Source organism: Triticum urartu, chromosome 7, assembly GCF_003073215.2.
Source record: "Triticum urartu cultivar G1812 chromosome 7, Tu2.1, whole genome shotgun sequence".
Taxonomy (NCBI): Eukaryota; Viridiplantae; Streptophyta; class Magnoliopsida; order Poales; family Poaceae; genus Triticum; species Triticum urartu.
The window spans coordinates 3,815,384-3,837,925 of NC_053028.1; the positions used below are offsets into that span (position 1 = coordinate 3,815,384).

The 22,542-nt window shown below is 39.6% G+C and overlaps 1 protein-coding gene across 4 annotated transcripts; it reads left to right on the top strand.

Moving 5' to 3' along the window:
- Nucleotides 1-3,566: 3,566 nt before the first annotated feature.
- On the top strand, nt 3,567-22,400 carry LOC125524235 (achilleol B synthase-like). Of its 4 annotated transcripts, XM_048689306.1 has the most exons (18): nt 3,569-3,967; nt 8,384-8,569; nt 9,034-9,123; nt 9,240-9,425; nt 9,880-9,964; nt 10,910-11,076; nt 11,484-11,672; nt 12,287-12,400; nt 14,400-14,522; nt 14,610-14,729; nt 15,255-15,353; nt 17,094-17,150; nt 18,721-18,767; nt 18,861-19,004; nt 19,092-19,269; nt 21,581-21,655; nt 21,734-21,817; nt 22,089-22,400. In XM_048689306.1, exons 1-18 carry the CDS (start codon nt 3,770-3,772, stop codon nt 22,200-22,202), a joined length of 2,256 nt encoding a protein of 751 aa, XP_048545263.1. In that variant the 5' UTR covers nt 3,569-3,769; the 3' UTR covers nt 22,203-22,400. The 4 variants fall into 4 exon arrangements, with proteins under 4 accessions (XP_048545262.1, XP_048545261.1, XP_048545263.1 ...); XM_048689304.1 differs by having other exon boundaries at nt 3,568-3,967; nt 21,581-21,817; XM_048689307.1 differs by lacking the exon at nt 17,094-17,150.
- Nucleotides 22,401-22,542: the final 142 nt, after the last annotated feature.

Here is a 22,542-nt window from a genome sequence, read left to right on the forward strand (position 1 = left end):
GGGGGGGGGGGGGTAGAGTTTGAAAATGGGACCTTTAGTACCGGTTCGTGGCACGAACCGATACTATAGGTTAGACCCCTTTAGTACCGGTTCGTGGCACAAACCGGTACTAAAGGTTAGACCTTTAGTACCGGTTCGTGCCACGAACCGGTACTAAAGGTGATCGTGGGGCCCCGGCCTGACGCCAGCCTGCCACCACCCCTTTAGTGCCGGTTCGTGCCACGAACCGGTACTAAAGGTTCAACACGAACCGGCATTAATGCAAATCCGTTCGAACCGGCACTAATGGTACCATTAGTACCGGCTCAAATACAAACCGGCACTAATGTGCTTCATGTTTGACCCTTTTTCTACTAGTGTCCAATGCTAGTAGTCGTCGCTAGGTGGTCTACGGACCTAGATGTATTTCTTACTTCTGATGTTTTTTGTACTACCTTACAGTGGATGAGTGGATCGGAAGTTATTCACGCAAAAAACGTAGGTAACCTGACCCACCACATGCAGGTTTAAAATTTACTTGAGCTACCCGTTATATTCTCGAGCCATATTTTTTGTTATGAGCGCATTGAATTGCCTGGTTGCTAGGATTGACGGAAAAATGTGCTCACTTGCCCACACGCGGTGCGTCACCCGTCAGTGTTCACTTCATCTAGTTTATTACACCATTTCAAAAACACCATTTTTTGATAGAAAGACTGTAAAGGAACCCCCTACAGTATAAATGGTGCAACAAACCCAAATTGCAAGTACCATGCCTTGAACCTGGGTGAGTGGGAAGGCATCAGCCCCTTCCCACCACTAGGCTATGACTGAGTCTGCCAAAAACACCCTTTGGTGATTGCACCTCATAAGAAACACCTTGGTTTGAAGATCCTTCACGGAAAAGTCAAGGGGGCCAAACTCCACGGAACATTAATTATCACATGTAAAATTGTGAATGGAGATAAGATTTGGAACGATATTTGGTGATAATATGGTGAGATAGAACGGTTGAGGAGGGATGCGACTGTTACCGATGGCGGCGATCAAAAGACAGCCCCCATAATTGACAGTGATGTGACCAGAATTATGCCCTAGCTAAGGATGAGACTCGAGCAAAGTACCTAGTCCCGGTGACATGCGATGACGCGTCTGTCTCAATAATGTAGGGGAAGGTGGACCCATGGATTGGTGCAGCATGGCACATCGCCGTCCTATCCCAGGAGTAGGGTGGAGCTTGCGGGGATGATGGGTACATTAGTGGGTACGTGTGGGTAGCTGTCGTGAAGTCTTGCCCTTTCATCTCTATTAGTTAAGACATGTCCTATTCTCCTCTTATTTGATGCTCTTTATTAAATATAGCAAATTGCACGGAAGGATATTTAAGATCGAATCATGCTTCCGGTCACCCCCCGCTAGGGCGGCTCGGGTGGAAACCCTAACCCCCGCCACCGGGCACATCCATCCTCATCCTCCCCTCCACCGCCACTGGAGGCGGTCACCGGGCCAAGCCCCGGGCGGCTGACGGGAGAGGCGGAGGCCCTCGCCCCCCCCCCCCCCCCCCCCCCCCGCGCCGGATCGGGTGAAGCGGGTCATCCATGGCGCCGGGGCATTCTTCCCCGATCTGCGTCGTGGTGGCGCTGTTGTTGGTCTGTGGCGACGGCGCAAGGTGGCGGCGTGGTGCTAGGTAGAGGTGGCAGAGCTGCTGGGCTTCATGGAATATCTGGTGGCGTCGGCTGCTCGGTGGGCTCGCAGAGTCATGGCAGCCTTGGTCATGGTGGCCGGCGGCTCGGCCTGTCGGCGGCGGCGGAACATGGCCGGTGGTAGCGTTGATGTTCTGTCTGGATACCGGGGCGGCGTCCCTAGAAGGTGGTGGCGGGAGAAGCTCGGGCTTCCCGCGGCGGCATGGCGTGGTGCAGTCCCTGTCCAAGGCGGATCTGCGTCGGTGATTTGGTGGTTTTTGCTACGGATTGGTTCAGATCAGAGATGGTGACGAGCGCGCGGGGTCATCTCGGCGGCTCTCACGGTTTGGCGAGGTGGGGTGGGAGCCCTCCTCCCAGGGTCCAGTGGTGGCACACTCAGGCAGTGGCCGGTGCGTCAGGGCTCCTACGGTGGCACTGCTATTGCGGTTGGTCGCCGAATTTAGGAAGCTAGATCTAGGGCTTTGAAGGCGGTCGAGACAGTGCACAGGTTGTCGGGTGGATTTCTAGGAACATATCCGGATGAAAACCTAGTCTTCGGTCGGTGGCCGGAGCTGGTGATGATGATGCCCTCATGAAGGCATCATCGAGGTGAAGCAGTGGAGGCTCGACGTCAGATGTGCGGTGATGGACACACGCAGGAGGACGACGTTGTCTAGCATCGTGGTGGCGTCGATGGTAGAGAGGCTTGACAAGGTCGATGCGTCAGTATATGCTTTGAGGATGGATAGATGAAAGACGGAGGTGACGGCCCTTGCAGTGTGTGCGTGTGGTACTCACTGAGAGTGCACCAGAACGGAGTGTTACCCAGTCCCGCCTATGTGGCTTGGATGGGGCATCCGGCTTTAGATGTTAGGCTTTGGTGCGATGTCTGTTTGGTATTTGGCCCGAACATTCTGCACCCCTTAATCAAGAGGATAGGAATAGCGTCAGGTGTCATCTAGATGATGGCTTCAGATTTACTGATGTATTACTTTGTAAGGTCTTTATGAATAATAAATAAAATGACCGCACGCATCACCCAGATGCAGCGGACGGGCATGCATCCTCCTTTTCTAAGAAAATAAGAAAAAACAACCAGTAGCCTAGCACGGACCATGACCTCGTGCGTGTATTATTGTATATATATGTAACGTGAACTATTGGCAATAAGTTGAGTGATATGTGTAGCATGCATTATTCGCTCCTGAGTATCAATTATATGGGATGACGTACCGTGCATATGAGTGACTAGTACAGGATCTTACGTGGGACACTACGATTGACTAGTACAGGGTTCACAAATTTTACAAGCTACGATTGACTAGTTTACATGTAAGTTATCTTTGCATATAGTTGTGAGACTTCATTTTTTGAGGGTGCGACTTCATTTGGTTGGAGCTGGCAGCAAAAATGGAACCTCTACTCGCCCTGATCACCGGAGACAAGGTTAGAGAGGAGAACGATGAACACAGAAGATTTGATGGCGCACAAACACCAAGACGCGCTTACGGCTTTTTTGTATTTTCTCACGAGCTCAAACTCGGCAAATCACCACAGCTACACAGGAGGAAGGGGACTTATACAAGCACGCGCTGATGCACCACGCCGCGGTCGAGATGCACCCCACTCGCACGCTCTCCACGTCCCGCGCTCCACGGCTCGCGCGTCTGTCGCGCTCGTACGCGATCGCTGCGGCCGGGTTCAACGCCCTAACGCGGTCACTCCTCTGCCTTTGTCGCTAACTAACACACCCACGAACGAACACATGCACACACATGCTCGTGCCCTGCACGGACCGCACCTGACGCACCCGACGCCGGTTGCCACCACATAGGGCATGGCTTATTACGCCAACAGGAGCTACCACAACCCAATCATTCGATCAGTTTAGAAAAGTTCGTTCCCTGGTTACAACTTACAACAAGGTTCTGGAGCTATCACATCCCTTAGATCAATAAACTTGGTTTAATTACTTAGATGGCTGGTAGCAGCCTATAAAACCCCGATAGCTGGATGGCTCCGCCCACCATATTTTGAGTTAGCTAGCGACCGAACATATTGTGAGCTCAACTCCCCGTCCGTACCGTTCGTCGCCCGCACCGAGTGAGATGTGGAGGCTGAAGGTGTCGGAGGGTGGCGGACCGTGGTTGCGGTCCGTGAACAACTTCCTTGGCAGGGCAGTGTGGGAGTTCGACCCCGATCACGGCACCCCGGAGGAGCGCGCCGAGGTCGATAGAGTCCGCCGGGAGTTCACCCAGCGCCGCTTCCACAAGAGGGAGTCACAGGATCTTCTTATGCGTATGCAGGTATATGATATCCGGACACATACTCTCAATTGTTGGCACAGCTGGACCTATCACTCAACGACGATCACCGGAGACACGACCCACACAGAGGATTTCCGCCGCACAGACGGCTTTTTCTATTTTTCACCTCGAGCACGAATACACAGGAGGGAGAGGGGTTTTATACCAGCGCGCACTGACATGCCAGGCCGCGCTCGGACACACCCTCTCACCCACTTGCCACGTCCCGCGCGCACCGGCTTGCGCACGCCTATCGCGCATGCAGGCGATCGCCGCGGCCGATCCCTACGCTCGATATGGTCGCTTTTCCCTAGTCTTTCGCCAACTAACCCACACACACACGCACGCTCCCTCGGTCACACAGGCACACACCCGAGGCTTCCACGGCACGCTGACGACTGACAACACGCGCGGTGGGCCTCACCATGAGTAGCAACGGCATGCGGCCGGCCAACAGGCGGTGGTGCCAACATGGTGACAGCTGCTGGACGTCAAATTTGAGCTGGAGGGCACGAAGGCCATATAGCTGCAGCTACAGCACGACAGCGGGGACATTCGGGCGTGGAAGTGGTTTCAATTAGCTGATGTGGGGATGTCAACGACCACATTTGCCGCCGTGTTAAGTTTCAGATAAAATCAGGCCACATTAAAATTTGAAAAGAGGGACTGAATATATCTGGTTTTACAAATTGAGAAACTGGTTTCTCTGGTTTTGGTGTCGAGAGACTATTTCCAGGCTTTCACAATTGTTGAGGTTGAGCGGTGAAAAGTATATTTTTCTCATGAATTTGGATATCAAGTCATGTGTTCACTTTTTGCATGCTGCTCATTCAGATTTAGAAGTCCCTTGTGTATTTATTTTATTGATAGTTGAGATGAGGAGTATATCTTTCCGAGCATGGGTATGTACCTAGTAATTTTTCAAAATAAATACCAAAACTCTCTGGAGAAATACTTCCACCCAAACAGGGCTTTAGTTTGGCACCTGCCAGCTAAAAAACACATGAATAAAAAGTATATTCAAATTTGATAGGAACAAATCGAATGAGTGATATATAGTTTGGACGGGGCATAAATAACTGAAAGAATTATAGTTATGTTTAAATTATTCCAATTCATTTCTTTTAGGGAAACTATAGGAACTCGAATTCGTATCCACAGTAACTTGAACCCAACTGATGGAATTGTATATCCCCAAACTAAGTGCGCTAGGCTAACTTCCTAATTAGTCCAATTCTAGATATTGAAAAAAAAGTCCTTCGGTTGTGTTGCTTCTAATTTTGGGTTTTTCCTTTTCCACCACTTGACCGTTCTTATATTAACGGATTATTTGATCCTAGTTTTCATCTAACTCTGGGTAGCCCTTTCGCATTATTTCAGCAACATATTTACACTATTTCAGTATATCGTAAAATCATTTAGCATATCGATTTAAAAAGGTCATATAAAACATATATGGCACTACAAGGTATTTTTGGGTAACTAAAAGAGGAAAAATTGAGTGTATATTCGAAACCAGACTAATTCTATGAGGTAAATCAAGAATTCTTCATAGAAAATTACATGGGAGTCTGTGCTAACCAATGGTTTAAATAGGACTAGCAAAAAGGCCCGTGTGTTGCAACGGGAGAAAAAAATACCACACACTCTTAATTTACAAAAAAATGGTCTATAATCTCAGAATTTGTAGTTACGATCCAAACAAAGATGGTCTTAACTTATAAAAGTGTGGTTTAAGAGTCTACAGGTGTTCTATTTCAACACGGCTTGCATGTAAATTTAATATGTACGAAGAAACGGGCAAGCGATCATGCATTTATTCATGTCATGTTCGGAATGGGGTGTTGTTATGGGTGAGTAAAGAAAAACGACAAAAACAAACGATGACATATTAGCACACTATGCAGACATGTGTACATCAATGGCAGTTTTTAGTTTAAGAATCACCAACTTAGGGTAACTCTTGAATACTTTTTTCACATGCATATTTCTTAAATACATGAAGAGTTGTTAAAAAGGTTGTTAAAAAGATACATGATTTTTTAATCATAAAAAGAGAATTTTTTTTGTATGGAAAAGAACATTTTTGTATAGTCTCCTGTGGACGCAGGTATTTACGCCTCTATTTCATCACTATTTCTTGCCATACATGTCATAGGTATTGGTCCTTGTTTCATCACTATTTATATCTTATCAAATTTGTCTTTTATTTTATTTTTTTCATGCATGCCTACTTTTTACTTTTTTTCATGCATCTCCTCTTTTTTCTTCTTATATATAGGAGAATAGCGCAACATCTCATTTTTATCTGACCTCCTCTGCATTTTCTCTTTTATTTCTTTTATGGCGGACATCCCATCTTTATTGGGTCTTTCTTTTATTTCTTGGCATGCATGTCATTATTTATTGGGTGTCTCTAGCAAATTTATTTTCAATTTCATGTCCAATCTTGATTTTGCTGGGGTGTTCATTCCCGATCAGAATCAGTACCGGTATGAAAAAAGATGAATAATGCATTGTTGATTAACATTGCAGCCTAGATAGTATTTTCTAAATGTTAACAGGTAAAATAACATCATATTCAGATTCTACATATTTTTTAATCAAATTCCGTATATAACATGTTAAATTTGGAGTTACGGTTTAGAAGATATGAGTATTTAAAAAAACAATTACTATGTACTGCGGGTTTAATGTCAAAAATATTAAGGGGTTTTCTATAAAATAGCAAACGGACTAAGAATACCTAATTTTTTTATTAGTAGGTATAGATTGCGGTTTGTAGCATGGACCAGGGTTACCGCAGTGTCTAGGGGAAACCACAATGGAAATAGCGATGGTGGCAATAAATTTTTAATGGGAAACAATATATCAAACCATGCACAATTTAGGAGTTTTTTTCCACGTAAAATGTTCCTCTATTCCCTGACAAGTAAAATATTCTTTTAAACAATCAAAGGATAAGTTTCCCAGACTATGCCTTGCGCGCATAATCACATTAATTCAAACAATGTTCAAGGAAACAAGGTTGAATGGCTTACAAAATGCGAAAATGTGCCACAGGATGGATAACATCAGGGAAGATTAGCTGCTGCCGCTCTTACATCCTATCACAAAACACAAATGACAAACAATGCAAAGAACACAGTTAGGCCCTGTACAACGGGTTTAGCCAGATGCCATAGGAAAAAACCGGGTTTTTTTTCTCACATGGGATTGCATCGGTGCTTAAGAAGGGAGGTACAAGCAAATGTTTGCTTCGGTGCCAGCCGGTGCTTGGAAGGAATAACCTTTGCATGGCACCTCTGCATTGCAAATGTTCCCTTCAAGCCTCCATCCACAGAAAAAACATTCAGAAAAAAGACCCCAACGCCTCCTTATGAGAAACGAAGCACCTTTGCATGGCACCTCTGCATTGCAAGACGAGGCGCAAATTTACTCTTTTTCCTCAAGCATTTGTGCATAGGCACCTACCATTGTACAAGGCCTTAGCAGTTCGGCACCAAGACAACACCTTCAGGAAGGTAGGAACACCCATATGACAAAGTTGCTTGAACCACCCAGTGAAGGCCTGAAAAGGGGTTTTCACCTGGAGCACTCCTCTACCATGAACCTAACGCAATTAGTGATGGCTAGATCACGCGAGGCATCATGATAGTTCAAGACATGTCTTCAAGAAGGACATGACACCAAAGTATTGTTGTTGTCGACCAACCAATGAAGGTCATATTAGGAATTTTGCTCCGTAGCTCAAAAAGCCAACATAACATGACCCAGCCAATGAAGGTCAGATCTTCATAAGCATTTGAATTTGAATCGATTCTTTCACAGCCATGGCAACTAAAGCAGCCACCAACTGTAGGAAGTAGATCGATGAATAATAGCCACTCAAATGCGCGCTAGTGTTATGCCGGTACAGAGTGCATCGAAAATGGCAAAGCACTCCTGGCTGATGTCGCACTATCCCCAGCTTCCAAGCATTTTCGCCGCCGGATCGCCACCACAGAGCGAGAATGGCAACAGCCACCGTACACTACAAGGGAATGTATGGAGCAGACTCCGGCGGTGGAGGTAGGACTCGGATCACATCCTTGTTCATGGGAAGCCACCACGCATGGTGATCTACAAGAATCCCCATCATGGCCAGGTATTTCACCGCGGTAGCCTTCGGCAACGTATGTGGGGGTTGAAGGGGGGAGGTGACCATGATTTTTTTCTACGTAGATGCATATTTCCGATAGGCGGGTATATGATAAGGGCCAACCTTCAGAACGGTTACTTAGACTCGAGCTCAAAGTTCCCCAGAAATTTTAATTTTTTACTTCCACTCATTATTATGTTAATATGCAAATTTGGTTTAAAATAAGTAATATCATCTATCATAAAATACTCAAATTTGACTATTATCTATTGCAGTATGCAAAACAAAAGGACCTTCAGGCGGATCTTCCGGCCATCAAGCTTGTAGATAGTGCAGAAGTCACGGAAGGGACTATGTTAATATCCTTGAGGCGAGCCCTTAGTCAACACTCCGCTCTGCAAGCACATGATGGGCATTGGGCTTGCGATTTCAGTGGAATTATGATCATTATGCCTATATTGGTGTGTATTTTGTTTACGTGTAGCACTATATTTTGACATTGTTTCACGAAATATATTTTATGCTGAGTTGGTGGATATTTCTGGTAGAAAGCACAAGCTCTATTGTTGGTGAATTTTACTATCTGATAGATAATTTTGAGTAATTAGTTGCCTTTTTACTTAAGTCATTTAAAGGAGTTATGTCTATACAACACAAATTTATGTAGTTAAAAAAAGATGTAGCTATGCTAGGAATCTTTCTCATATCACTTCCTTTTGTAATTCTTAATGACGTTCTAATTATAATGCAACCTATACTATCGATACACAAGATACATAATGGTTTTACCAACCTAGTCTAATAGACTCAAATGTTGGAGAGTTCAATTTAATTTTTGGTTGTTAATAGTCATGTATTAATTTTCAAGAGGTTCATACCACAGTTGGTCTATGGACAACAATACGGTGATGATTTTTTTCTGCAGATATTTGCTCTACATGTTACTGGATTACTCCATACCGTCCTTTCAACGGAACATCGACGTGAGATTTGTCGCTATATTTACAACCATCAGGCATGCCAACATCAGTTCTAATAATTTATATTAGCAGACTATATATGCCAAATGTGTATTACTATTCCATGGTACAGAAAAACATGATGAAATTTTATGTATTGTGCTTTATGTAGAATGAAGATGGTGGTTGGGGCACGCAAGTGTTGGCGCCGAGCACAATGTTTGGATCATGCTTAAACTATGTTACCTTGAGGCTTCTTGATGAAGTGGACAATGAAGCCTTGACCAAGGGACGTGCTTGGATTCTATCGCGTGGAAGTATTGTTGCAATACCACAATGGGGAAAGATATGGCTCTCGGTATGACACACACACACACACATGTTAAGTCTAACTTTTTCCCTACTATGTTGAAAAAAGATAAAGCGCAGTTCCAAATCTAAATATATTGTGTTTTACACAAATTATTTGTGTATCTACTAGATTGTTAATAAATAATACAACCAATTAACTTTATCAAAATCTTTTATATTGGATGGTATTTTTCCCGGCTAAGTTTTCCCACATACAAGTTGCCTTCCAGTTACTGTTTGTTGTTTGTATGTTAATTATGAGAATAGTTTTCTCCAAACTTACGAGTAAAGTTTTTAGCATACTATTTATCTTCAGATTAACTTGTGGAAGCAGTCCCGGTGACATAATTTAGCTTCTTACTTTCTAGGTCATGTTAGGTCTCAACCCTAGAATTACCAAATGTTGGGTACCAAAATTTATGTTGTAGTTATTAACTTGACCTAGTAATCATTATTTCTAGGTGATCGGTTTGTATGAATGGTCTGGAAATAATTCGATCATTCCTGAATTATGGCTTGTCCCACATTTTCTTCCATTTCATCCAGGTACTTGTTATTTTGTGAGGGTAAATATTATTAAATCCTCGACATATATTATGCCCCTCACTACTAAAATGTGCACTGACTTGCTAAGTTTTTTTCTACTATCTATCTTGTCCTTGTTTTTTTGTACATTCACCGGTTAATTTTCTTGATTTTCTCCTTGTGAATTTTATACCGTACATGACAATATTGACATGTTGATGCATTCATTTATTCTCTATTAACTATGTCACTAATTTTGATTAAATTTACAATGTTACATGGAGTTGTTAGCGATATAAGAAAGTATTTATTCCAAGCTGATGTGTCCGTAAACTGTAGATACTTGGAAAATATTTTAGTAGACTCAAACTTCGTTGCACCCATTATATTCAGTGGACGCTGATATCTGGGATTCCACCTGTTAAAATGGTAATAAGAAATAGGACTTAATTGTAATGTAGTATAATAAAATGCAAATATATATGTGATTGATAGTTTTGAAACTTGACATGTAACTTTGTGAAATGTTTTCGATCATTTATGACCACTTAGGGTAGTGTGGTGCCCTGGGGGATAGTTGTCCCCCCATTTCGGGGCTACCTTACAATCATTGTGCCTTATTAGATTGTTACTGGTGGAAAGATATATGGTCACATGAATTCCTAGGATGGTGTGGACGGTGGTTGAAGGAGTACGCTAACCCCCAAGGGTAGTAAATCCACACTCTTCGGTGTTATTATGAGTGTAAGTTGAGAACATGCATACAGCCGATGATGGTTCTATACTAGTAAGTAACATGTGTTACTTCTTTGTTTTGAAACTTTAATTCTTAAGTGCTATGTTTTGTTGTTTATGTGGCTAAAAGGTAATGAATCAAGAACCATTCAGCACTCAACATCTCCAAGAATGCGTTTGGATGTTGCATTTATGATCATTTTTTATTAAGGTGAACTTTATCTTCCACAGGACGATTCTGGTGCTTTTGCCGGTTGGTTTATATGCCAATGTCTTATCTTTATGGAAAGAAGTTTGTTGGTCCAATTACACCAACAATATTGGCAATAAGGGAGGAGCTATATAGCACACCATACCATGAGGTCAATTGGAATAAAGCACGTGTTACTTGCGCCAAGGTTCGTTTTAGTAAGATTGCTAGCTCGAAGTGTAACCATTATTTCAGAAGCAAATATATTGGAAAGTCATTTTTAAGAAAGTATTGACCGCAGAGTACAAACCACATACATAATTTGTCTCTTTATGGATAGCATCTCATAGCTAGTAGTAATAAATGTGTATGTGTAGATTTGTAGTTTTATACGACATACTATCATTTGGTTATTTGTATGCTCTTTGCTTATAAAATTAGAACAACATTGAATATCTCAAACTGAGTTTAGTTTTCTTTTAATTAATATTTTCAAGTATTTACTAAGTGTAATTCTTTTCTGTTTTTCATTGATTAAAATTTCTATTATTTAACTTACGTGTCTAAATAGATGCTTTTAACTTCTTTTCTGTTATTGTTTTTTGTTGCATGCAGGAAGACCTTCGTCAAACACAATCATTGCTGCAAAATGTTATTTGGACATGTCTTAATAAATTTGTGGAACCAGCATTGAATTGCTGGCCAATTAATAAGCTAAGAGCCAAAGCACTGAAAAATCTCATGAAACATATGCATTATGAAGATGAAAGTACTCAATATATCGGTATATCTCCAATTAACAAGGTAATCTAGGCTTCATTCTTAATTTGTGCAACAGAATAATGGGTGGCTTTTGCTACTTTTGCAATATTGTTTTTAGGCCATATCTAATTCATTTCCAATGATCCACGCTTTATGTTTGCTATCATAAGTAAGCTAAATAGGACTGAACTGTATATATCATGCATGTTCCATATCTATATGTCATTGCCTCAGCCTGTAATTATGGAGAATATTTTTGGTAAAAAACACATAGCTAATGCTATCTCGACAACAATTTTATTGACTAGAGGATCTATGGGCACTCACATAAAGAAATATTTTAATGATTCAGCATGCATATATTTTAATAACCTTTGTGCTTATGCATTTTACACCTTGTTTCCACCTTTCTACAGGTGTCGTATTAATATATGCATACAAAAGGAAGAATATCATGATAGATGTTTTGTGTTATTTTATCATGTATATTTAGAATAGGAAAATCCAACCAGACCCAACACACAAAATTCAAGTTCATGTGTTAAAATCCCTATTATCCATGTTACCATCCAGCTGATTTCCTTGCCATTTTTTGGCAGTTTTATCTCATAATCTAATTAATTTGAACTAACACTTTGGGAAAACTATTTCTCTAGGCACTAGATATGATTTGTTGTTGGATTGACGATCCAAATTCAGATGCACTGAAGTTACATATTCCAAGGATCTATGATTATTTTTGGCTTGCAGAAGATGGCATGAAAGCACAGGTAACACTTTGTTGTTAAGTTTTGTCGACTAGTTTTGCGTCATTCCATTTTTATTTGTTAGAATGACTTAGGACCATTATGTGTGTAAACAATGGCTTAACTACTTCATCCTTTAGATCCCATTAAAATTGGCAGATTGTGTATTTGTGCCTTTTGTGTTGCCTGATTGTTTGTTTGCCATTGACACGGAATTATAAGAAAAGAATACAAATGTTGAAATTAAATATAAATGTACTAATTTCCTTTTAAAAGTGTTTTTCACCACTCACACGCATGGTTCTTTCTTTTGATCGAAGTATGGAAATTTCACTAATGCTTATAATCAATCCAATAAATGGGTGGAACTACACTGTCAACTTTCGCTTAATTTCGTATATTTTTGCATCATATCATTTGTCAAAAACCTTCTTGATGCTTATTGATGAATGTCAGAGTTGGGTAATTAAAAAACAACTAAGGGAAGGGATATTTCACAAACCGCTTTGTTTTGTTGAACTTAATATGTTGTAGTTGAGAATATGTTGGATATTTGAGTGTCTTTGCTTTGAGAAGAAATACAAATGTTACACAACAAGGAGTTCTTCGCATGTTTATAGGGAGCCAATAGAGTTGTAGGGGTGATTCGGTGAGAAATGGGTGGCGTGATGGCTGAAAAGGCTCGTATATAGTGTGTGAGAGGGAGGAACTAGTGTTAGTTTCCAGGAGCTATATATAGTGAGATTCTATTATTAGGGATTAATTAACAATACATATATGTAGATACATGCCATAATATTCATACCCGAGTGATCGCCCATCGTATTATAGGTATAATCATTTGACATGTATAGACATAGGAATACCATGAGAGGAACCTTGATGCTAGAACTATAATGTTGTTTTTTACAGTTCTTCTCACATATGTGTATGTTCATATCCAAAATAGGTAAGTATAGATGACGTCCCGCAATTTATAGGGTTTTTTAGTTCCATCCCTCGTCATTTTTGGTGTGTAATTTCAGTCTAACTACCATTACTGGGTATTTTTGGTCCATTGGGTAGTTTGGGTTGGTCAAATACTGACGCGATATTATTAGGTCGGTCAAATCTGATAAAATGATGCATGAAACCAACACATCCAGATAAGTTGAAGTCAATCATAAATAAATACATTTTTAAATATAAGTTCAAGGAAAATAGCATCAAAAAATTGTGTGTCATGAGGTAGCAAGATATTAATCAAGGCATAGATCAAGAATGAGGTAGCACGATGTGGAGGCAAATACAGAGAATCCAATGAATGGTCAATGTCAGGGTTTAACCTAGCTAACCATATATTTACCAACAAGATTTAAATGATACTATTATGAACTATGCTAGATTAACTACTACTAGCACCCATCATGTCACTTGGGGTAAATACTATAGGTATGAACACAACACACACACACACACAACACACACACACATGTGTGTGTGTGTGTCTACAATACACGAAAAGCTAAAACTATGCTATGCATTTCAATGATACAAGCAACAACATGGCGTGATCAAAGTAATAATTAAACACAAATACCTTTCCTCCTTTTGATTTTCCTTAATTTTCTTAGATAATATTTGTGCCATTTGCATTTTTATTTTAATTATTACTTTGATCACGCCATGTTGTTGCTTGTATCATTGAAAAGAAAATACTGAAATACAAATATAGGATATTATAGAAATTCATTTCCTCCTTTTTATTATGCAAGTTAATTCCAAAATATTTGGGATTATTTTATGCAGCTCCAAATAAGTAAATGTATTGACATATGTTCACGTTTGGCAACATCCTTTTCTTAAAAAAAATTAATTCATGAAAATATGGATGTTAAATTATCATACTTTTTTCCTGATATTTGCTTTCTCATTGACGCGAGAGCTTCATTATATACACATGTATAAGTTGTGTGTATTCTAGTGTTCTATGAAGGTACATTTGTATTTCATGCACCTATTTTGACTAAAATCTTTACAATAGGTGTACGATGGTTGTCAAAGTTGGGAGATAGCTTTTATTATCCAATCCTATTGCTCAACGGACCTTGTTAATGAGTTTATTCCAACACTTAAAAAAGCCCATGAGTTCTTGAAAAGTTCACAGGTTCAATATTCTTGACCTCCTAACCTTGCATACCGTAGATGAAATAATGTTGGGATAGTAATTTTTACTTTAATTTCTTACTTATAGGTTCTTGAGAACCATCCCGACAGCGAAGCTTATTACCGCCATAGATCGAAAGGTTCATGGACACTTTCAACAGCAGATAATGGCTGGTCCGTATCAGATTGCACCGCAGAAGCACTTAAGGTCAAGACAAGTTACTTTTTATATTCTCTTAATCTAGAAAAGGAATGTACTTTCCTGGCAAAAACTGATCACTAAGTCTAGTACTATTTAATATATGTGGTTCATAAAAAGCAAATGAGATTTTTTGATTCCAGTCTAAATATGTTTTAATCAACTTAACTACGCACATTTGCAACTATTATGTCTTAAACAATAGATTGGTGAATGATTCTAAAATTTCCTAGTATGCCAATGAATTTCTATAGAAAAAGATAACGCAAAATCATATACATAACTAATACAACCCATCTTGGTCGGCCTTTTTTGTAGTACCTTTGTAAAAAAAATATAAGATGTGTTTAGGTCTCTACTTTAGTGATTTAAAACATCATATATTTTTTCACGGAGCGAGTATTATACATACATTGTCATATTTTTACACCAAATTTTGCAAGTGCATGTGTGTCATTATTCCTGAGTTTTATGTTGTGTCGACATGTCACTAATTGCTTAACATAAGTTTCTTAATAATTCTTACCTCTTTAGGCATTATTTCTATTGTCAAAGATCTCTCCCAATCTTGTGGGGGAGCCCATAAAAGGACAAAGGTTGTATGATGCAGTGGATTGCTTACTTTCTTTCACGGTATAACTCTAACTTCACTCTTGTTTCATGTCCTTATAGTTAATTTGCTCAATTTTGTGAGGTATTCAATATAAATGATAAATAATCCAATCCACTTCTACCAACTCTTGTGTTGTCATGCCCATAGGAGATGTTGGTGTGGTAATGCATAGAGTTCAACAATGTGTCGTTGGGATAAAGATAGCATGAAAAGGCCATATAAAATATCGATTAACTATCTTGTGCAATTCAAAATCATGCAAATCCACACATTTAAATAGAAAGTCATTACAATGTGAAGATGCAAATTAATTTATTAAAAGTTACTAATAGATAGTGCCCCGACGGACAATAAATGTGTGTGAGTAGTGTCAAGAATAATTTGTTACATATGAGTAAATGACACAGTGGTTCAGCAAAATAGTGCAGGGATTATTACATAGATCAGTGCGCTTTGAAACTACTAATTCAGTTCCTTGAAGTGTGTTAAGTGGGTAACTTGATGTCCTGACTAATTAGACATCTATAGACATCCTCCCATGGTGCAATAACATGGCGCTCAACTTGTTGAAGCCTGCTTGCCAAAATAGAGAAAAGTTAGCAACAATGGAAATGGGCTCCACTTCAAAGTCTAGTGCCGACAGTCGGTTTACCCTACCAGTTACCCAGAATCTTAAACCCGTGAGAAAAGGTGGGAAATATATTTCAACACCCCCCTCGTGTCTAGGTTTATCGAAGACCTAGATGTGGGATGGATTCTGGTTATGATTATTATTGTCAATATCTTGTTGTCTGGGTCTTGAACTCGATACACCTTGTCTCCAGCGTCAATGCCAAAGGTTAAGAGTTGCGGGTTAAAATTATAGGTGTTATAGAAAATGTTGTGGTGACAGTAGACCCCATAACCGCCACCTAGAACAAGTAGTTCTTGGCTCTTGTGGCATGTTGAATTGCATGCACAATCTATCTCACCCACAAGCTCAAGCCTATAAGGAGAGGTCGGCAATATATTTCACCAAGTGCCTCCTACTCCTCCTTGTAGGTAAGATCAGGTTACAACCAATTGTTTCTCTCTCTTAGGTAATGCTACGCTTGCATGGTCTAATGTCGACCGGGATTCTCTATGTCCATTGAACCAATGTGAGGCCTTTGTTGGTCCTAGACCCATTTTCCAAGGGTGGCACACCTAAAATATTGCTTCAGACTAGTTTAATCCTATTGGCCTTATGCCAAGATAAATTACATACATTATGTCAAACATCATGAAGGTAGGAGTTGTTGTGGTGGAACGATGAGAATGGTAGCAGCGACATTGATTTGTTAGATGTAATTTTTATGTGGCTGTCCTATTGTTGTCATTGCGAGTTGTGGAAGAAAATATTGGCGATTCCTATGGTGTAAACAAGTATTAGCTACAAAAGGTTTCTCAAATTTCTCTCCCGAATTTTTCCACATCTAACACTCCGTCTTGATGACAAATAGTTTGTAGAGGATAAGAGTTCATCAAGTGAATAAGATACAATCATATGTATCATAATCATCCCTTTAATACAATATTATTTACTACATTTGATGTAGTGTTCTCCTCTAGTATGTATTATAAGTTAATATGTTGTTCAAGAACAAATCTTCTTCCTTTTTTATGAATTTTTTGTATGTTTTATTTTATAATGCTTACCTATGGTTTATGTGTTCTTATTAAATCATTTAACTTTCACTCTAATTCAAATATTATTGTTAATACATTTTTATCTATTGAAGAACAAAGATGGTACATTTTCTACATACGAGTGTAAGAGAACTACTTCATTGATAGAGGTGAGTATTTTGAAGTTCTACTTCAGTTTTGGGAAACCAAGTGCCAGAACACTACTAGGAAAAAGCCTAGTAGTAGCGCGAGTTAAACAACTAGTAGTAGAGCGGGTGTCTGCGCTACTATATGGCGCTATAACTAATTGGTAGTAGTAGCGCGGTGCATCCCGTGCTACTAGTACGTGTGTTAGTAGTAGCTCATGTATCTGACCTGCGCTACTACTATTAATTTCAAATACCCAAAACAAAAAAATCTTGACCCCGTGCATGCTTTCAATGGTATCAATGGTTCGATCCAGCTACGACAGGGGTCGCCTGAGGTGCGGACGAGTGGCGGTAGACCAGATCCGGCGATGGCTGTTGGAGAGGATCGAATCTAGTGTAGAGCAAGACAACAGTGTGAGGATCCTCTTCATGACCAAGGCGGAGAGCTACTGGTTGGCCATGTCGACGACCTGCGCATGCATGGGCATGGGAGGTGAGTAAAATCGAAGGGAGAGGGAGAGGCAAAAAGAGAAACAAGGGAGAAAGGAAGGAGATGGGGGCGCATTGGAGCTGGTCACCGGTGGAGAGATGCTCCGTCGTAGTGGCATGGAGGCGAGTGGGAAGACGAGCGAGCTCCTGGATGCCAGCGACGCGAGGATGCGGACTCATTGGGCGCCATGGAGGAGGAGATGTGCTTGGGCAGGAGCACCATAGGAGAGCCTATGGAGAGAGGGGGGAGAGTGAGGGATAGAGGAGGGATTCGGCCTAGGATATGGGGACTTCACCTACCTCGTACTAAGTTGTAGCGAGGGGCATAAACTCGCGCTACTACTATCAACTTAGTAGTAGCGCGGGTTTGTACCCATCGCTACTACTATGACATGACTCGGGGGCACGATAGAGACTGCTTAGTAGTAGCGAGGGGTAAAAACCAGCGCTATTATTATTAACTTAGTAGTAGCGAGGGATAAAAGCATGCGCTACTAGTAAGTAGCAGTAGCGAGGGGTATAAACCCGCGCTACTAGTAAGCGTCTGCCTATATGCTTTTCCCTTGTAGTGGAATCCTATGGCGACTCTATTTTAGTTGCATGTGATGAGGTTAAAGAAAACCTTGTGTGCACAAAATTATCTTATAATCAATACAAGCAATTCCCATTTGGAAATCCAGACTGGAAATTCCAATTTAACTAGTTCTTGACTAAAATTACTATTTGCCAATATAAAATTTTAAAGTAGCCAAAAAATCAGTACACCTGACCTCCCATGGGAACCATTTGGTTCTGAACAGTTTTGATCACCCCAAATGAATCATAGCAATACAGTCAAAAACCAATATTACCAATAGATGACACAAACACGAATGGGCCCAGCTTATGTAGAGAACCTTTTATATTAATACTACAACCCAATAGGCACATGAATATTAAAAAACTATAGCATAATCTAATAGTACAAATTTTGGAATGAACTTTAATTTCCAAGATTCATTTTGCTCTACTTTTAATTTTTATGCTCATCGGTTATTCCTCTTTCTTGTCTAGTTTACATCTATTCAAAAGGAAACACTGACCAGGAGTTTATTTATAACAGGTTCTCAACCCTTCGGAGTCATTTTTGAATATTATGGTCGATTATCCGTAAGGAGGAAACCATCTTGCTTGCAGAAAATATCATTTATTCCTTTTCCTTCTAAATACTTAAGCTAATTCACCTACTAAACCAATTGACAGATCTGTCGAATGCACATCATCAGTGCTTGAAGCCTTGATTATGTTTAGTGAAATTTACCCGGGGTACCGCAAAGCTGAGATAGAAAAATGCATAAAAAATGCTTCCATGTTTATTGAGGATAGTCAACGAAAGGATGGCTCATGGTATCTAAAATAATTTTGTCTATTGGTGCTAATTATTTGAAGATCCAATATTACCAATCAATAACTGGAATAATTATTATCCAATAGGTTTGGCACTTGGGGTATATGTTTCACTTATGGAACATTCTTCGCTGTAAAAGGATTAATTGCCTCTGGAAGTACATATGAAAATAGTTCCTTCATAAGCAAAGCATGCAACTTTCTGTTATCAAAGCAGCTAAGTACAGGTGGATGGGGTGAGACTTATCATTCTAGTGAAACTGAGGTAATTATCAATCTTTTCTATATCTCACCACACGATTTGGTTAAGGTTTGGTAAGGTCATGGTTAGTTTTTTATTTTTTTAGCTTGAAATGTTAGACACAAGCTACTATCTCACTATCCTCAACCAATCTTTTGAGACGTGCTATATGCCTATCCCTAAGAAAGATTTTGAAATGCTATCCACTCATAGTTATATCTAGCAGATCACTAGCATAAACTCAAAATTCCTAAACAATTCATAACTTCGAACCATCCATTGGAAATTGATTAGGAACAGAATGTGGTGCGCAACCCTAGACCCACTAAACCAGTGTCCTTGCCCCTGACCGGTTATAATTGCAATGCTAACTATAGAGCAACACCGTCTTATAAGAGATCTTGGGCCCTCCATCTGTATAATAACTACTCTACTGCCCCCATAGTCGTGTTTGTACATATCATATCTCTAGTGTTGAGTTGTAACTAATATGGTTTCTAAGTTCTAGTTTCTAGCCAAACTCTTGTCGAATGAGCCTGATTTCACTTCAATTGGCTAGATTCTAAACAAATACATATCATTATGCGTCAATGGAAAAGCAAAAGGTCAATCGCTGGTATGCTACCCAAATCTATCATCGTTAGCTATAGGTTTTACAAAATGGGAACATGGAAAAATTTGGCCGATTACCATTTTGCTTGTAGTAGCTAACCTCCAAAGTTTCTCTCTGAAAAAACTAACCTCCTATGTTTGGGATCATATATTTTTTCTGAGAAAATGCAATATCTAGTTTGCCTCATTGTATTGATAGATTAGAGAACATATGTACCCACCCAAGCATACACCAGTTGAGTGAAAGAAAGTGGACCAACTAGCAGGATCGCACCATGCACTGTTGGGACGTTCGAACCGGGTAGATGGTGACTGCAGTCAATATTTTGATGACCTCTAACAATGTTCATAACACACATTCATTCTATATTAAAACCATCATCGGTTTTTGACCCCAATAAGACAGGATCTGCTAGGGGGTTAACAAGATCTTAACCGACTGCCTTCTGAACCCTACTTGTTTCATCATGGTTAACTTGCATATTTTATTTTATTTTATTTACTATTTTTTAGAGAAACCATGCTAAGTCTAGGAACCTGGGTGAGCCAGTTCCACTAAAAGGAACCTACTTTTTGAGCTACACTTAGTTCTCTTGTAATTACTAGTTGTATATATGCCATACTGAACCATCCCACAACTCATATGCTCTTCAACAAATTCGAATTTCTAAGTATAATATTCTTGCTTATTCTTTATTTATAATCAACACAAACAGTTCTATTATTATGTTGCCACGTGAATAGAGAAATTGGTCATGTTAGTTCATGTGAATTTAGTGTCTTGGAGGGTTTTTAAATTGTGACAACAATATGTTTGTTCTAATTTGCTAGTTCATGTTACTCTTAACTTGCGAGGCTAAATGTCTTACTGTAAAGCCCATAATGTACAAGCTACCAACTTGTGTCTTCTCATTAAATAGTTAATTATTTTTATAATGGCTGGCCATTTCACATTAGTATAACTGCTATATCATGTTCCCTTTGAACCATTGATATATTGCCTACACTGATTAGGGAATATCTTAATGAATTGAAAAGTGGTTCCCACTCTAATATTTTACTCTTAACTTGCGAGGCTAAATGTCTTACTGTAAAGCCCATAATGTACAAGCTACCAACTTGAGTCTTCTCATTAAATAGTTAATTATTTTTATAATGGCTGGCCATTTCACATTAGTATAACTGCTATATCATGTTCCCTTTGAACCATTGATATATTGCCTACACTGATTAGGGAATATCTTAATGAATTGAAAAGTGGTTCCCACTCTAATATTTTACTCTTAACTTGCGAGGCTAAATGTCTTACTGTAAAGCCCATAATGTACAAGCTACCAACTTGAGTCTTCTCATTAAATAGTTAATTATTTTTATAATGGCTGGCCATTTCACATTAGTATAACTGCTATATCATGTTCCCTTTGAACCATTGATATATTGCCTACACTGATTAGGGAATATCTTAATGAATTGAAAAGTGGTTCCCACTCTAATATTTTACTCTTAACTTGCGAGGCTAAATGTCTTACTGTAAAGCCCATAATGTACAAGCTACCAACTTGAGTCTTCTCATTAAATAGTTAATTATTTTTATAATGGCTGGCCATTTCACATTAGTATAACTGCTATATCATGTTCCCTTTGAACCATTGATATATTGCCTACACTGATTAGGGAATATCTTAATGAATTGAAAAGTGGTTCCCACTCTAATATTTTACAGGCTTATGTGGTTGCTACTAGTCCTCACGCAGTCAACACTGCATGGGCAATGTTGGCTTTAATTTATGCTGGGCAGGTATGTTTTGTTAACAATTCATTTTTAAACTATTCTGATATCCATATGATATTTCCATACCATGGTCATTCTATTCAGGTAGAACGAGATCCCACACCACTATATCATGCTGCAAAAGAATTGATGAATATGCAACTAGACACAGGGGAGTTTCCCCAGCAAGTAAGTATTGAACTTTTGAGGCTACAAAACTATCACACTATATTAATAGATTATTGTTCCTTCTTAGAATTAAAACTTGTACATACTCTTCAAAAGGCTATTTCTCAAGGCACACAACGACACCATGATATAATCAAGTTCTCTTATAACCTTGCTAGTAGTGGACCCTATTATGCTAATACATATATGAAAGTATCACACTATAGTACATTATATGGAAATGCCTATTAATGCTACCTAAAATAATATGAACTTTCATCTTTGGTGATAGGAACATGTTGGGTGCTTCAATTGCTCCTTTTACTTCAACTATGGCAACTACTGCAACTTATATCCCATTTGGGCTATTGGAGAGTTTCGTCGTCGACTACTTGAGAAGAACTGAAACCGATGAACACTATATGTTACTTCATTGCTCGTAGGTGTAACCGTGCCTATTGCAAAAGGAAGTATAGACAAACTACATATATGTAAAACATATATCCTTAGCACCAATTGACTAAGGAAAAACACACTAGAGAACATTGGTATCTTATGTACTATAATGATATGAAATGTGAATTATGTTGCTCTGCGTGGTTTCCAATATTGTATTGAGTTTATTTCCAAAAATTCAAGGTAGTAATCATGTCATTTACCTATCAACAATCTAAACTTATGTAAACTAGATCTCCCATTGTGCCAATCGGCGTAGAGACCAACTCCAACTTGCAAGTTAAGACAAC

Bases quoted from the DNA above. Each gene is read 5' to 3' on its own strand.
- LOC125524235 (XM_048689304.1), top strand. From the start codon at position 3,770: ATGTGGAGGCTGAAGGTGTCGGAGGGTGGCGGACCGTGGTTGCGGTCC. The intron at 14,523-14,609 runs GTTCAATATTCT...TCTTACTTATAG, and splicing joins AGTTCTTGAAAAGTTCACAG to GTTCTTGAGAACCATCCCGA. The intron at 21,818-22,088 runs GTAAGTATTGAA...CTTTGGTGATAG, and splicing joins CAGGGGAGTTTCCCCAGCAA to GAACATGTTGGGTGCTTCAA.